The sequence below is a fragment of the Littorina saxatilis genome, linkage group LG11 (assembly GCF_037325665.1).
Source record: "Littorina saxatilis isolate snail1 linkage group LG11, US_GU_Lsax_2.0, whole genome shotgun sequence".
Classification (NCBI taxonomy): Eukaryota; Metazoa; Mollusca; class Gastropoda; order Littorinimorpha; family Littorinidae; genus Littorina; species Littorina saxatilis.
Genome location: NC_090255.1, coordinates 886,788 through 904,073, shown reverse-complemented (window position 1 = coordinate 904,073; position 17,286 = coordinate 886,788). Strand labels below are relative to the sequence as shown.

General features: G+C 51.9%; 1 protein-coding gene across 2 annotated transcripts in view; it reads right to left on the bottom strand.

The window, feature by feature from the left end:
* Positions 1 to 17,286, bottom strand: part of LOC138979372 (MFS-type transporter SLC18B1-like) — a 53,162-nt gene that overhangs the window by 10,088 nt on the left and 25,788 nt on the right. For both annotated transcript variants that reach the window (XR_011460005.1, XM_070352080.1), the window contains exon 9: positions 601 to 699. Coding sequence is in view for 1 of the 2 variants with exons in the window: in XM_070352080.1 (XP_070208181.1) it covers positions 601 to 699 (99 nt within the window). In the remaining variant the exon portion in view is untranslated. The remainder of the gene's footprint in view (positions 1 to 600; positions 700 to 17,286) is intronic.

Here is a 17,286-nt window from a genome sequence, read left to right as displayed (position 1 = left end):
TGTTGGGAAAAATACAACACACACGTCAACTCATATACCAAACACTGTAGGAGGTATGTATGCCCTGTTGGGGTAAACAACACACACGTCACCTTATACACTACAAAGGAGTAGTAGACAGCACAGAAAGACTCCCTCCCTCCCTCCCTCCCTCCCTCCCTCCCTCCCTCCCTCCCTCCCTCCCTCACTCCCTCCCTCCCTCCCTCATGTCATTGGAATTTGTAGGGTTATAATTAAAGGCCCACAACTCAAAACGTGACAAAGAAGAAAGCACCCATAAATATAGCGGAATCCTCCCCATGCCTCCCACCACCCACCCCAAGGAAGACTGCCTCATTTGTAAGACCCTGCTTTGCAAGATGTTCAACCTGTACATTGATCTCCTTTTGACACTTTCTTTTCAGACCTCATAATCCCTGATTTCCTGATTTGTTCCAGTCTGAAAAGGGGGAGGGGGGGGGGGGGGGGGGGGGGGGGGGAGGCAGACTGCAGTGAAAAGTAGGCTGTGTACTTTCCAATTGGAGGAAGCGACCCGGATTTCCCAGCAAATGGGATAACAAAGTAATGTGAATGGAGTGTGCATGTTCAGTGAAGCGTTACCTTGGAGTCACTCAGGTAGCCCCACAGCGGTGCGGTCAGAGCGTAGAGCGTGGCCGGTATGATGAACACCAGACCCACGTACACTGTCCGCAGGTTGAACTGTAACAGTCACACCAACATCAAACACTACATAGGCACCCCCCTAACACACCCCAACCCAACATCAAACACTACATAGGCACCCCCCTAACACACCCCAACCCAACATCAAACACTACATAGGCACCCCCCTAACACACCCCAACCCAACATCAAACACTACATAGGCACCTCCCTGACACACCCCAACCCAACATCAAACACTACATAGGCACCCCCCTAACACACCCCAACCCAACATCAAACACTACATAGGCACCCCCCTAACACACCCCAACCCAACATCAAACACTACATAGGCACATCCCTAACACACCCCAACCCAACATCAAACACTACATAGGCACCCCCCTAACACACCCCAACCCAACATCAAACACTACATAGGCACCTCCCTAACACACCTCAACCCAACATCAAACACTACATAGGCACCTCCCTAACACACCCCAACCCAACATCAAACACTACATAGGCACCTCCCTAACACACCCCAACCCAACATCAAACACTACATAGACACCCCCCTAACACACCCCAACCCAACATCAAACACTACATAGGCACCTCCCTAACACACCCCAACCCAACATCAAACACTACATAGGCACCGCCCTGACACACCCCAACACAACATCAAACACTACATAGGCACCTCCCTAACACACCCCAACCCAACATCAAACACTACATAGGCACCTCCCTAACACACCCCAACCCAACATCAAACACTACATAGGCACCTCCCTAACACACCCCAACACAACATCAAACACTACATAGGCACCTCCCTAACACACCCCAACACAACATCAAACACTACATAGGCACCTCCCTAACACACCCCAACCCAACATCAAACACTACATAGGCACCCCCCTAGCACACCCCAACCCAACATCAAACACTACATAGGCACCCCCCTAACACACCCCAACCCAACATCAAACACTACATAGGCACCCCCCTAACACACCCCAACCCAACATCAAACACTACATAGGCACCCCCCTAACACACCCCAACCCAACATCAAACACTACATAGGCACCTCCCTGACACACCCCAACCCAACATCAAACACTACATAGGCACCGCCCTGACACACCCCAACCCAACATCAAACACTACATAGGCACCCCCCTAACACACCCCAACCCAACATCAAACACTACATAGGCACCCCCCCTAACACACCCCAACCCAACATCAAACACTACATAGGCACCGCCCTGACACACCCCAACCCAACATCAAACACTACATAGGCACCTCCCTAACACACCCCAACCCAACATCAAACACTACATAGGCACCCCCCTAACACACCCCAACACAACATCAAACACTACATAGGCACCTCCCTAACACACCCCAACCCAACATCAAACACTACATAGGCACCCCCCTAACACACCCCAACCCAACATCAAACACTACATAGGCACCGCCCTAACACACCCCAACCCAACATCAAACACTACATAGGCACCGCCCTGACACACCCCAACCCAACATCAAACACTACATAGGCACCTCCCTAACACACCCCAACCCAACATCAAACACTACATAGGCACCCCCCTAACACACCCCAACCCAACATCAAACACTACATAGGCACCTCCCTGACACACCCCAACACAACATCAAACACTACATAGGCACCGCCCTGACACACCCCAACACAACATCAAACACTACATAGGCACCTCCCTGACACACCCCAACCCAACATCAAACACTACATAGGCACCTCCCTAACACACCCCAACCCAACATCAAACACTACATAGGCACCTCCCTAACACACCCCAACACAACATCAAACACTACATAGGCACCTCCCTGACACACCCCAACCCAACATCAAACACTACATAGGCACCTCCCTAACACACCCCAACCCAACATCAAACACTACATAGGCACCGCCCTGACACACCCCAACCCAACATCAAACACTACATAGGCACCTCCCTAACACACCCCAACCCAACATCAAACACTACATAGGCACCGCCCTGACACACCCCAACCCAACATCAAACACTACATAGGCACCTCCCTAACACACCCCAACCCAACATCAAACACTACATAGGCACCGCCCTGACACACCCCAACCCAACATCAAACACTACATAGGCACCGCCCTGACACACCCCAACCCAACATCAAACACTACATAGGCACCCCCCTAACACACCCCAACACAACATCAAACACTACATAGGCACCCCCCTAACACACCCCAACCCAACATCAAACACTACATAGGCACCGCCCTAACACACCCCAACCCAACATCAAACACTACATAGGCACCCCCCTAACACACCCCAACCCAACATCAAACACTACATAGGCACCTCCCTAACACACCCCAACCCAACATCAAACACTACATAGGCACCCCCCTAACACACTCCAACCCAACATCAAACACTACATAGGCACCGCCCTAACACACCCCAACCCAACATCAAACACTACATAGGCACCCCCCTAACACACCCCAACCCAACATCAAACACTACATAGGCACCTCCCTAACACACCCCAACCCAACATCAAACACTACATAGGCACCCCCCTAACACACCCCAACCCAACATCAAACACTACATAGGCACCTCCCTAACACACCCCAACCCAACATCAAACACTACATAGGCACCGCCCTGACACACCCCAACACAACATCAAACACTACATAGGCACCCCCCTAACACACCCCAACCCAACATCAAACACTACATAGGCACCTCCCTAACACACCCCAACACAACATCAAACACTACATAGGCACCCCCCTAACACACCCCAACCCAACATCAAACACTACATAGGCACCTCCCTAACACACCCCAACACAACATCAAACACGACATAGGCACCGCCCTGACACACCCCAACCCAACATCAAACACTACATAGGCACCCCCCTGACACACCCCAACCCAACATCAAACACTACATAGGCACCGCCCTGACACACCCCAACCCAACATCAAACACTACATAGGCACCCCCCTAACACACCCCAACACAACATCAAACACTACATAGGCACCCCCCTAACACACCCCAACCCAACATCAAACACTACATAGGCACCGCCCTGACACACCCCAACCCAACATCAAACACTACATAGGCACCTCCCTAACACACCCCAACCCAACATCAAACACTACATAGGCACCCCCCTGACACACCCCAACCCAACATCAAACACTACATAGGCACCCCCCTAACACACCCCAACCCAACATCAAACACTACATAGGCACCTCCCTAACACACCCCAACCCAACATCAAACACTACATAGGCACCGCCCTGACACACCCCAACACAACATCAAACACTACATAGGCACCCCCCTAACACACCCCAACCCAACATCAAACACTACATAGGCACCCCCCTAACACACCCCAACCCAACATCAAACACTACATAGGCACCTCCCTAACACACCCCAACCCAACATCAAACACTACATAGGCACCCCCCTAACACACCCCAACCCAACATCAAACACTACATAGGCACCTCCCTAACACACCCCAACACAACATCAAACACTACATAGGCACCCCCCTAACACACCCCAACCCAACATCAAACACTACATAGGCACCTCCCTAACACACCCCAACACAACATCAAACACGACATAGGCACCGCCCTGACACACCCCAACCCAACATCAAACACTACATAGGCACCCCCCTGACACACCCCAACCCAACATCAAACACTACATAGGCACCCCCCTAACACACCCCAACCCAACATCAAACACTACATAGGCACCCCCCTAACACACCCCAACCCAACATCAAACACTACATAGGCACCCCCCTAACACACCCCAACCCAACATCAAACACTACATAGGCACCTCCCTAACACACCCCAACCCAACATCAAACACTACATAGGCACCCCCCTAACACACCCCAACCCAACATCAAACACTACATAGGCACCTCCCTAACACACCCCAACACAACATCAAACACTACATAGGCACCTCCCTAACACACCCCAACACAACATCAAACACTACATAGGCACCCCCCTAACACACCCCAACCCAACATCAAACACTACATAGGCACCCCCCTGACACACCCCAACCCAACATCAAACACTACATAGGCACCCCCCTAACACACCCCAACCCAACATCAAACACTACATAGGCACCGCCCTAACACACCCCAACCCAACATCAAACACTACATAGGCACCGCCCTGACACACCCCAACCCAACATCAAACACTACATAGGCACCCCCCTAACACACCCCAACCCAACATCAAACACTACATAGGCACCCCCCTAACACACCCCAACCCAACATCAAACACTACATAGGCACCGCCCTAACACCCCCAACCCAACATCAAACACTACATAGGCACCGCCCTGACACACCCCAACCCAACATCAAACACTACATAGGCACCCCCCTAACACACCCCAACCCAACATCAAACACTACATAGGCACCCCCCTAACACACCCCAACACAACATCAAACACTACATAGGCACCGCCCTGACACACCCCAACCCAACATCAAACACTACATAGGCACCTCCCTAACACACCCCAACACAACATCAAACACTACATAGGCACCGCCCTGACACACCCCAACCCAACATCAAACACTACATAGGCACCCCCCTAACACACCCCAACCCAACATCAAACACTACATAGGCACCTCCCTGACACACCCCAACCCAACATCAAACACTACATAGGCACCCCCCTAACACACCCCAACCCAACATCAAACACTACATAGGCACCCCCCTAACACACCCCAACCCAACATCAAACACTACATAGGCACCCCCCTAACACACCCCAACCCAACATCAAACACTACATAGGCACCGCCCTAACACACCCCAACCCAACATCAAACACTACATAGGCACCCCCCTGACACACCCCAACCCAACATCAAACACTACATAGGCACCCCCCTAACACACCCCAACCCAACATCAAACACTACATAGGCACCCCCCTGACACACCCCAACCCAACATCAAACACTACATAGGCACCTCCCTAACACACCCCAACCCAACATCAAACACTACATAGGCACCCCCCTAACACACCCCAACCCAACATCAAACACTACATAGGCACCCCCCTAACACACCCCAACCCAACATCAAACACTACATAGGCACCCCCCTAACACACCCCAACCCAACATCAAACACTACATAGGCACCCCCCTGACACACCCCAACCCAACATCAAACACTACATAGGCACCCCCCTGACACACCCCAACCCAACATCAAACACTACATAGGCACCCCCCTAACACACCCCAACCCAACATCAAACACTACATAGGCACCCCCCTGACACACCCCAACCCAACATCAAACACTACATAGGCACCTCCCTAACACACCCCAACCCAACATCAAACACTACATAGGCACCCCCCTGACACACCCCAACCCAACATCAAACACTACATAGGCACCCCCCTAACACACCCCAACCCAACATCAAACACTACATAGGCACCTCCCTAACACACCCCAACCCAACATCAAACACTACATAGGCACCCCCCTAGCACACCCCAACCCAACATCAAACACTACATAGGCACCCCCCTAACACACCCCAACCCAACATCAAACACTACATAGGCACCTCCCTGACACACCCCAACCCAACATCAAACACTACATAGGCACCTCCCTAACACACCCCAACCCAACATCAAACACTACATAGGCACCCCCCTAACACACCCCAACCCAACATCAAACACTACATAGGCACCCCCCTAACACACCCCAACCCAACATCAAACACTACATAGGCACCCCCCTAACACACCCCAACCCAACATCAAACACTACATAGGCACCCCCCTAACACACCCCAACCCAACATCAAACACTACATAGGCACCCCCCTAACACACCCCAACCCAACATCAAACACTACATAGGCACCTCCCTAACACACCCCAACCCAACATCAAACACTACATAGGCACCCCCCTAACACACCCCAACCCAACATCAAACACTACATAGGCACCCCCCTAACACACCCCAACCCAACATCAAACACTACATAGGCACCTCCCTAACACACCCCAACCCAACATCAAACACTACATAGGCACCGCCCTGACACACCCCAACCCAACATCAAACACTACATAGGCACCCCCCTAACACACCCCAACCCAACATCAAACACTACATAGGCACCCCCCTGACACCCCCCAACCCAACATCAAACACTACATAGGCACCTCCCTGACACACCCCAACCCAACATCAAACACTACATAGGCACCTCCCTGACACACCCCAACCCAACATCAAACACTACATAGGCACCGCCCTGACACACCCCAACCCAACATCAAACACTACATAGGCACCCCCCTAACACACCCCAACCCAACATCAAACACTACATAGGCACCTCCCTAACACACCCCAACCCAACATCAAACACTACATAGGCACCGCCCTGACACACCCCAACCCAACATCAAACACTACATAGGCACCCCCCTAACACACCCCAACCCAACATCAAACACTACATAGGCACCCCCCTAACACACCCCAACACAACATCAAACACTACATAGGCACCCCCCTAACACACCCCAACCCAACATCAAACACTACATAGGCACCCCCCTAACACACCCCAACCCAACATCAAACACTACATAGGCACCCCCCTAACACACCCCAACACAACATCAAACACTACATAGGCACCCCCCTAACACACCCCAACCCAACATCAAACACTACATAGGCACCTCCCTGACACACCCCAACCCAACATCAAACACTACATAGGCACCTCCCTAACACACCCCAACCCAACATCAAACACTACATAGGCACCTCCCTAACACACCCCAACCCAACATCAAACACTACATAGGCACCGCCCTGACACACCCCAACCCAACATCAAACACTACATAGGCACCTCCCTAACACACCCCAACCCAACATCAAACACTACATAGGCACCGCCCTGACACACCCCAACCCAACATCAAACACTACATAGGCACCTCCCTAACACACCCCAACCCAACATCAAACACTACATAGGCACCGCCCTGACACACCCCAACCCAACATCAAACACTACATAGGCACCGCCCTGACACACCCCAACCCAACATCAAACACTACATAGGCACCCCCCTAACACACCCCAACACAACATCAAACACTACATAGGCACCCCCCTAACACACCCCAACCCAACATCAAACACTACATAGGCACCGCCCTAACACACCCCAACCCAACATCAAACACTACATAGGCACCCCCCTAACACACCCCAACCCAACATCAAACACTACATAGGCACCTCCCTAACACACCCCAACCCAACATCAAACACTACATAGGCACCCCCCTAACACACCCCAACCCAACATCAAACACTACATAGGCACCTCCCTAACACACCCCAACCCAACATCAAACACTACATAGGCACCGCCCTGACACACCCCAACACAACATCAAACACTACATAGGCACCCCCCTAACACACCCCAACCCAACATCAAACACTACATAGGCACCTCCCTAACACACCCCAACACAACATCAAACACTACATAGGCACCCCCCTAACACACCCCAACCCAACATCAAACACTACATAGGCACCTCCCTAACACACCCCAACACAACATCAAACACGACATAGGCACCGCCCTGACACACCCCAACCCAACATCAAACACTACATAGGCACCCCCCTAACACACCCCAACCCAACATCAAACACTACATAGGCACCTCCCTAACACACCCCAACACAACATCAAACACGACATAGGCACCGCCCTGACACACCCCAACCCAACATCAAACACTACATAGGCACCCCCCTAACACACCCCAACACAACATCAAACACTACATAGGCACCCCCCTAACACACCCCAACCCAACATCAAACACTACATAGGCACCGCCCTGACACACCCCAACCCAACATCAAACACTACATAGGCACCTCCCTAACACACCCCAACCCAACATCAAACACTACATAGGCACCCCCCTGACACACCCCAACCCAACATCAAACACTACATAGGCACCCCCCTAACACACCCCAACCCAACATCAAACACTACATAGGCACCTCCCTAACACACCCCAACCCAACATCAAACACTACATAGGCACCGCCCTGACACACCCCAACACAACATCAAACACTACATAGGCACCCCCCTAACACACCCCAACCCAACATCAAACACTACATAGGCACCCCCCTAACACACCCCAACCCAACATCAAACACTACATAGGCACCTCCCTAACACACCCCAACCCAACATCAAACACTACATAGGCACCGCCCTGACACACCCCAACACAACATCAAACACTACATAGGCACCCCCCTAACACACCCCAACCCAACATCAAACACTACATAGGCACCCCCCTAACACACCCCAACCCAACATCAAACACTACATAGGCACCCCCCTAACACACCCCAACCCAACATCAAACACTACATAGGCACCTCCCTAACACACCCCAACCCAACATCAAACACTACATAGGCACCCCCCTAACACACCCCAACACAACATCAAACACTACATAGGCACCTCCCTAACACACCCCAACACAACATCAAACACTACATAGGCACCTCCCTAACACACCCCAACACAACATCAAACACTACATAGGCACCCCCCTAACACACCCCAACCCAACATCAAACACTACATAGGCACCCCCCTGACACACCCCAACCCAACATCAAACACTACATAGGCACCCCCCTAACACACCCCAACCCAACATCAAACACTACATAGGCACCGCCCTAACACCCCCCAACCCAACATCAAACACTACATAGGCACCGCCCTGACACACCCCAACCCAACATCAAACACTACATAGGCACCCCCCTAACACACCCCAACCCAACATCAAACACTACATAGGCACCCCCCTAACACACCCCAACCCAACATCAAACACTACATAGGCACCGCCCTAACACCCCCCAACCCAACATCAAACACTACATAGGCACCGCCCTGACACACCCCAACCCAACATCAAACACTACATAGGCACCCCCCTAACACACCCCAACCCAACATCAAACACTACATAGGCACCCCCCTAACACACCCCAACACAACATCAAACACTACATAGGCACCGCCCTGACACACCCCAACCCAACATCAAACACTACATAGGCACCTCCCTAACACACCCCAACCCAACATCAAACACTACATAGGCACCCCCCTAACACACCCCAACCCAACATCAAACACTACATAGGCACCTCCCTAACACACCTCAACCCAACATCAAACACTACATAGGCACCCCCCTAACACACCCCAACCCAACATCAAACACTACATAGGCACCTCCCTAACACACCCCAACCCAACATCAAACACTACATAGGCACCTCCCTAACACACCCCAACCCAACATCAAACACTACATAGACACCCCCCTAACACACCCCAACCCAACATCAAACACTACATAGGCACCTCCCTAACACACCCCAACCCAACATCAAACACTACATAGGCACCCCCCTAACACACCCCAACCCAACATCAAACACTACATAGGCACCTCCCTAACACACCCCAACCCAACATCAAACACTACATAGGCACCTCCCTAACACACCCCAACACAACATCAAACACTACATAGGCACCTCCCTAACACACCCCAACACAACATCAAACACTACATAGGCACCTCCCTAACACACCCCAACCCAACATCAAACACTACATAGGCACCCCCCTAGCACACCCCAACCCAACATCAAACACTACATAGGCACCCCCCTAACACACCCCAACCCAACATCAAACACTACATAGGCACCCCCCTAACACACCCCAACCCAACATCAAACACTACATAGGCACCCCCCTAACACACCCCAACCCAACATCAAACACTACATAGGCACCTCCCTGACACACCCCAACCCAACATCAAACACTACATAGGCACCGCCCTGACACACCCCAACCCAACATCAAACACTACATAGGCACCCCCCTAACACACCCCAACCCAACATCAAACACTACATAGGCACCCCCCCTAACACACCCCAACCCAACATCAAACACTACATAGGCACCGCCCTGACACACCCCAACCCAACATCAAACACTACATAGGCACCTCCCTAACACACCCCAACCCAACATCAAACACTACATAGGCACCCCCCTAACACACCCCAACACAACATCAAACACTACATAGGCACCTCCCTAACACACCCCAACCCAACATCAAACACTACATAGGCACCCCCCTAACACACCCCAACCCAACATCAAACACTACATAGGCACCGCCCTAACACACCCCAACCCAACATCAAACACTACATAGGCACCGCCCTGACACACCCCAACCCAACATCAAACACTACATAGGCACCTCCCTAACACACCCCAACCCAACATCAAACACTACATAGGCACCCCCCTAACACACCCCAACCCAACATCAAACACTACATAGGCACCTCCCTGACACACCCCAACACAACATCAAACACTACATAGGCACCGCCCTGACACACCCCAACACAACATCAAACACTACATAGGCACCTCCCTGACACACCCCAACCCAACATCAAACACTACATAGGCACCTCCCTAACACACCCCAACCCAACATCAAACACTACATAGGCACCTCCCTAACACACCCCAACACAACATCAAACACTACATAGGCACCTCCCTGACACACCCCAACCCAACATCAAACACTACATAGGCACCTCCCTAACACACCCCAACCCAACATCAAACACTACATAGGCACCGCCCTGACACACCCCAACCCAACATCAAACACTACATAGGCACCTCCCTAACACACCCCAACCCAACATCAAACACTACATAGGCACCGCCCTGACACACCCCAACCCAACATCAAACACTACATAGGCACCTCCCTAACACACCCCAACCCAACATCAAACACTACATAGGCACCGCCCTGACACACCCCAACCCAACATCAAACACTACATAGGCACCGCCCTGACACACCCCAACCCAACATCAAACACTACATAGGCACCCCCCTAACACACCCCAACACAACATCAAACACTACATAGGCACCCCCCTAACACACCCCAACCCAACATCAAACACTACATAGGCACCGCCCTAACACACCCCAACCCAACATCAAACACTACATAGGCACCCCCCTAACACACCCCAACCCAACATCAAACACTACATAGGCACCTCCCTAACACACCCCAACCCAACATCAAACACTACATAGGCACCCCCCTAACACACCCCAACCCAACATCAAACACTACATAGGCACCGCCCTAACACACCCCAACCCAACATCAAACACTACATAGGCACCCCCCTAACACACCCCAACCCAACATCAAACACTACATAGGCACCTCCCTAACACACCCCAACCCAACATCAAACACTACATAGGCACCCCCCTAACACACCCCAACCCAACATCAAACACTACATAGGCACCTCCCTAACACACCCCAACCCAACATCAAACACTACATAGGCACCGCCCTGACACACCCCAACACAACATCAAACACTACATAGGCACCCCCCTAACACACCCCAACCCAACATCAAACACTACATAGGCACCTCCCTAACACACCCCAACACAACATCAAACACTACATAGGCACCCCCCTAACACACCCCAACCCAACATCAAACACTACATAGGCACCTCCCTAACACACCCCAACACAACATCAAACACGACATAGGCACCGCCCTGACACACCCCAACCCAACATCAAACACTACATAGGCACCCCCCTGACACACCCCAACCCAACATCAAACACTACATAGGCACCGCCCTGACACACCCCAACCCAACATCAAACACTACATAGGCACCCCCCTAACACACCCCAACACAACATCAAACACTACATAGGCACCCCCCTAACACACCCCAACCCAACATCAAACACTACATAGGCACCGCCCTGACACACCCCAACCCAACATCAAACACTACATAGGCACCTCCCTAACACACCCCAACCCAACATCAAACACTACATAGGCACCCCCCTGACACACCCCAACCCAACATCAAACACTACATAGGCACCTCCCTAACACACCCCAACACAACATCAAACACGACATAGGCACCGCCCTGACACACCCCAACCCAACATCAAACACTACATAGGCACCCCCCTGACACACCCCAACCCAACATCAAACACTACATAGGCACCCCCCTAACACACCCCAACCCAACATCAAACACTACATAGGCACCCCCCTAACACACCCCAACCCAACATCAAACACTACATAGGCACCCCCCTAACACACCCCAACCCAACATCAAACACTACATAGGCACCTCCCTAACACACCCCAACCCAACATCAAACACTACATAGGCACCCCCCTAACACACCCCAACACAACATCAAACACTACATAGGCACCTCCCTAACACACCCCAACACAACATCAAACACTACATAGGCACCTCCCTAACACACCCCAACACAACATCAAACACTACATAGGCACCCCCCTAACACACCCCAACCCAACATCAAACACTACATAGGCACCCCCCTGACACACCCCAACCCAACATCAAACACTACATAGGCACCCCCCTAACACACCCCAACCCAACATCAAACACTACATAGGCACCGCCCTAACACCCCCCAACCCAACATCAAACACTACATAGGCACCGCCCTGACACACCCCAACCCAACATCAAACACTACATAGGCACCCCCCTAACACACCCCAACCCAACATCAAACACTACATAGGCACCCCCCTAACACACCCCAACCCAACATCAAACACTACATAGGCACCGCCCTAACACCCCCCAACCCAACATCAAACACTACATAGGCACCGCCCTGACACACCCCAACCCAACATCAAACACTACATAGGCACCCCCCTAACACACCCCAACCCAACATCAAACACTACATAGGCACCCCCCTAACACACCCCAACACAACATCAAACACTACATAGGCACCGCCCTGACACACCCCAACCCAACATCAAACACTACATAGGCACCTCCCTAACACACCCCAACACAACATCAAACACTACATAGGCACCGCCCTGACACACCCCAACCCAACATCAAACACTACATAGGCACCCCCCTGACACACCCCAACACAACATCAAACACTACATAGGCACCTCCCTGACACACCCCAACCCAACATCAAACACTACATAGGCACCCCCCTAACACACCCCAACCCAACATCAAACACTACATAGGCACCCCCCTAACACACCCCAACCCAACATCAAACACTACATAGGCACCCCCCTAACACACCCCAACCCAACATCAAACACTACATAGGCACCCCCCTAACACACCCCAACACAACATCAAACACTACATAGGCACCTCCCTAACACACCCCAACACAACATCAAACACTACATAGGCACCCCCCTAACACACCCCAACCCAACATCAAACACTACATAGGCACCCCCCTAACACACCCCAACCCAACATCAAACACTACATAGGCACCCCCCTAACACACCCCAACCCAACATCAAACACTACATAGGCACCCCCCTAACACACCCCAACCCAACATCAAACACTACATAGGCACCCCCCTAACACACCCCAACCCAACATCAAACACTACATAGGCACCGCCCTAACACACCCCAACCCAACATCAAACACTACATAGGCACCCCCCTGACACACCCCAACCCAACATCAAACACTACATAGGCACCCCCCTAACACACCCCAACCCAACATCAAACACTACATAGGCACCCCCCTGACACACCCCAACCCAACATCAAACACTACATAGGCACCTCCCTAACACACCCCAACCCAACATCAAACACTACATAGGCACCCCCCTGACACACCCCAACCCAACATCAAACACTACATAGGCACCCCCCTAACACACCCCAACCCAACATCAAACACTACATAGGCACCCCCCTGACACACCCCAACCCAACATCAAACACTACATAGGCACCTCCCTAACACACCCCAACCCAACATCAAACACTACATAGGCACCCCCCTGACACACCCCAACCCAACATCAAACACTACATAGGCACCCCCCTAACACACCCCAACCCAACATCAAACACTACATAGGCACCTCCCTAACACACCCCAACCCAACATCAAACACTACATAGGCACCCCCCTAACACACCCCAACCCAACATCAAACACTACATAGGCACCCCCCTAACACACCCCAACCCAACATCAAACACTACATAGGCACCGCCCTGACACACCCCAACCCAACATCAAACACTACATAGGCACCCCCCTAACACACCCCAACCCAACATCAAACACTACATAGGCACCCCCCTGACACCCCCCAACCCAACATCAAACACTACATAGGCACCTCCCTGACACACCCCAACCCAACATCAAACACTACATAGGCACCTCCCTGACACACCCCAACCCAACATCAAACACTACATAGGCACCGCCCTGACACACCCCAACCCAACATCAAACACTACATAGGCACCCCCCTAACACACCCCAACCCAACATCAAACACTACATAGGCACCCCCCTAACACACCCCAACCCAACATCAAACACTACATAGGCACCGCCCTGACACACCCCAACCCAACATCAAACACTACATAGGCACCCCCCTAACACACCCCAACCCAACATCAAACACTACATAGGCACCCCCCTAACACACCCCAACACAACATCAAACACTACATAGGCACCCCCCTAACACACCCCAACCCAACATCAAACACTACATAGGCACCCCCCTAACACACCCCAACCCAACATCAAACACTACATAGGCACCCCCCTAACACACCCCAACACAACATCAAACACTACATAGGCACCCCCCTAACACACCCCAACCCAACATCAAACACTACATAGGCACCTCCCTGACACACCCCAACCCAACATCAAACACTACATAGGCACCTCCCTAACACACCCCAACCCAACATCAAACACTACATAGGCACCTCCCTAACACACCCCAACCCAACATCAAACACTACATAGGCACCGCCCTGACACACCCCAACCCAACATCAAACACTACATAGGCACCTCCCTAACACACCCCAACCCAACATCAAACACTACATAGGCACCGCCCTGACACACCCCAACCCAACATCAAACACTACATAGGCACCTCCCTAACACACCCCAACCCAACATCAAACACTACATAGGCACCGCCCTGACACACCCCAACCCAACATCAAACACTACATAGGCACCGCCCTGACACACCCCAACCCAACATCAAACACTACATAGGCACCCCCCTAACACACCCCAACACAACATCAAACACTACATAGGCACCCCCCTAACACACCCCAACCCAACATCAAACACTACATAGGCACCGCCCTAACACACCCCAACCCAACATCAAACACTACATAGGCACCCCCCTAACACACCCCAACCCAACATCAAACACTACATAGGCACCTCCCTAACACACCCCAACCCAACATCAAACACTACATAGGCACCCCCCTAACACACCCCAACCCAACATCAAACACTACATAGGCACCTCCCTAACACACCCCAACCCAACATCAAACACTACATAGGCACCGCCCTGACACACCCCAACACAACATCAAACACTACATAGGCACCCCCCTAACACACCCCAACCCAACATCAAACACTACATAGGCACCTCCCTAACACACCCCAACACAACATCAAACACTACATAGGCACCCCCCTAACACACCCCAACCCAACATCAAACACTACATAGGCACCTCCCTAACACACCCCAACACAACATCAAACACGACATAGGCACCGCCCTGACACACCCCAACCCAACATCAAACACTACATAGGCACCCCCCTAACACACCCCAACCCAACATCAAACACTACATAGGCACCTCCCTAACACACCCCAACACAACATCAAACACGACATAGGCACCGCCCTGACACACCCCAACCCAACATCAAACACTACATAGGCACCCCCCTAACACACCCCAACACAACATCAAACACTACATAGGCACCCCCCTAACACACCCCAACCCAACATCAAACACTACATAGGCACCGCCCTGACACACCCCAACCCAACATCAAACACTACATAGGCACCTCCCTAACACACCCCAACCCAACATCAAACACTACATAGGCACCCCCCTGACACACCCCAACCCAACATCAAACACTACATAGGCACCCCCCTAACACACCCCAACCCAACATCAAACACTACATAGGCACCTCCCTAACACACCCCAACCCAACATCAAACACTACATAGGCACCGCCCTGACACACCCCAACACAACATCAAACACTACATAGGCACCCC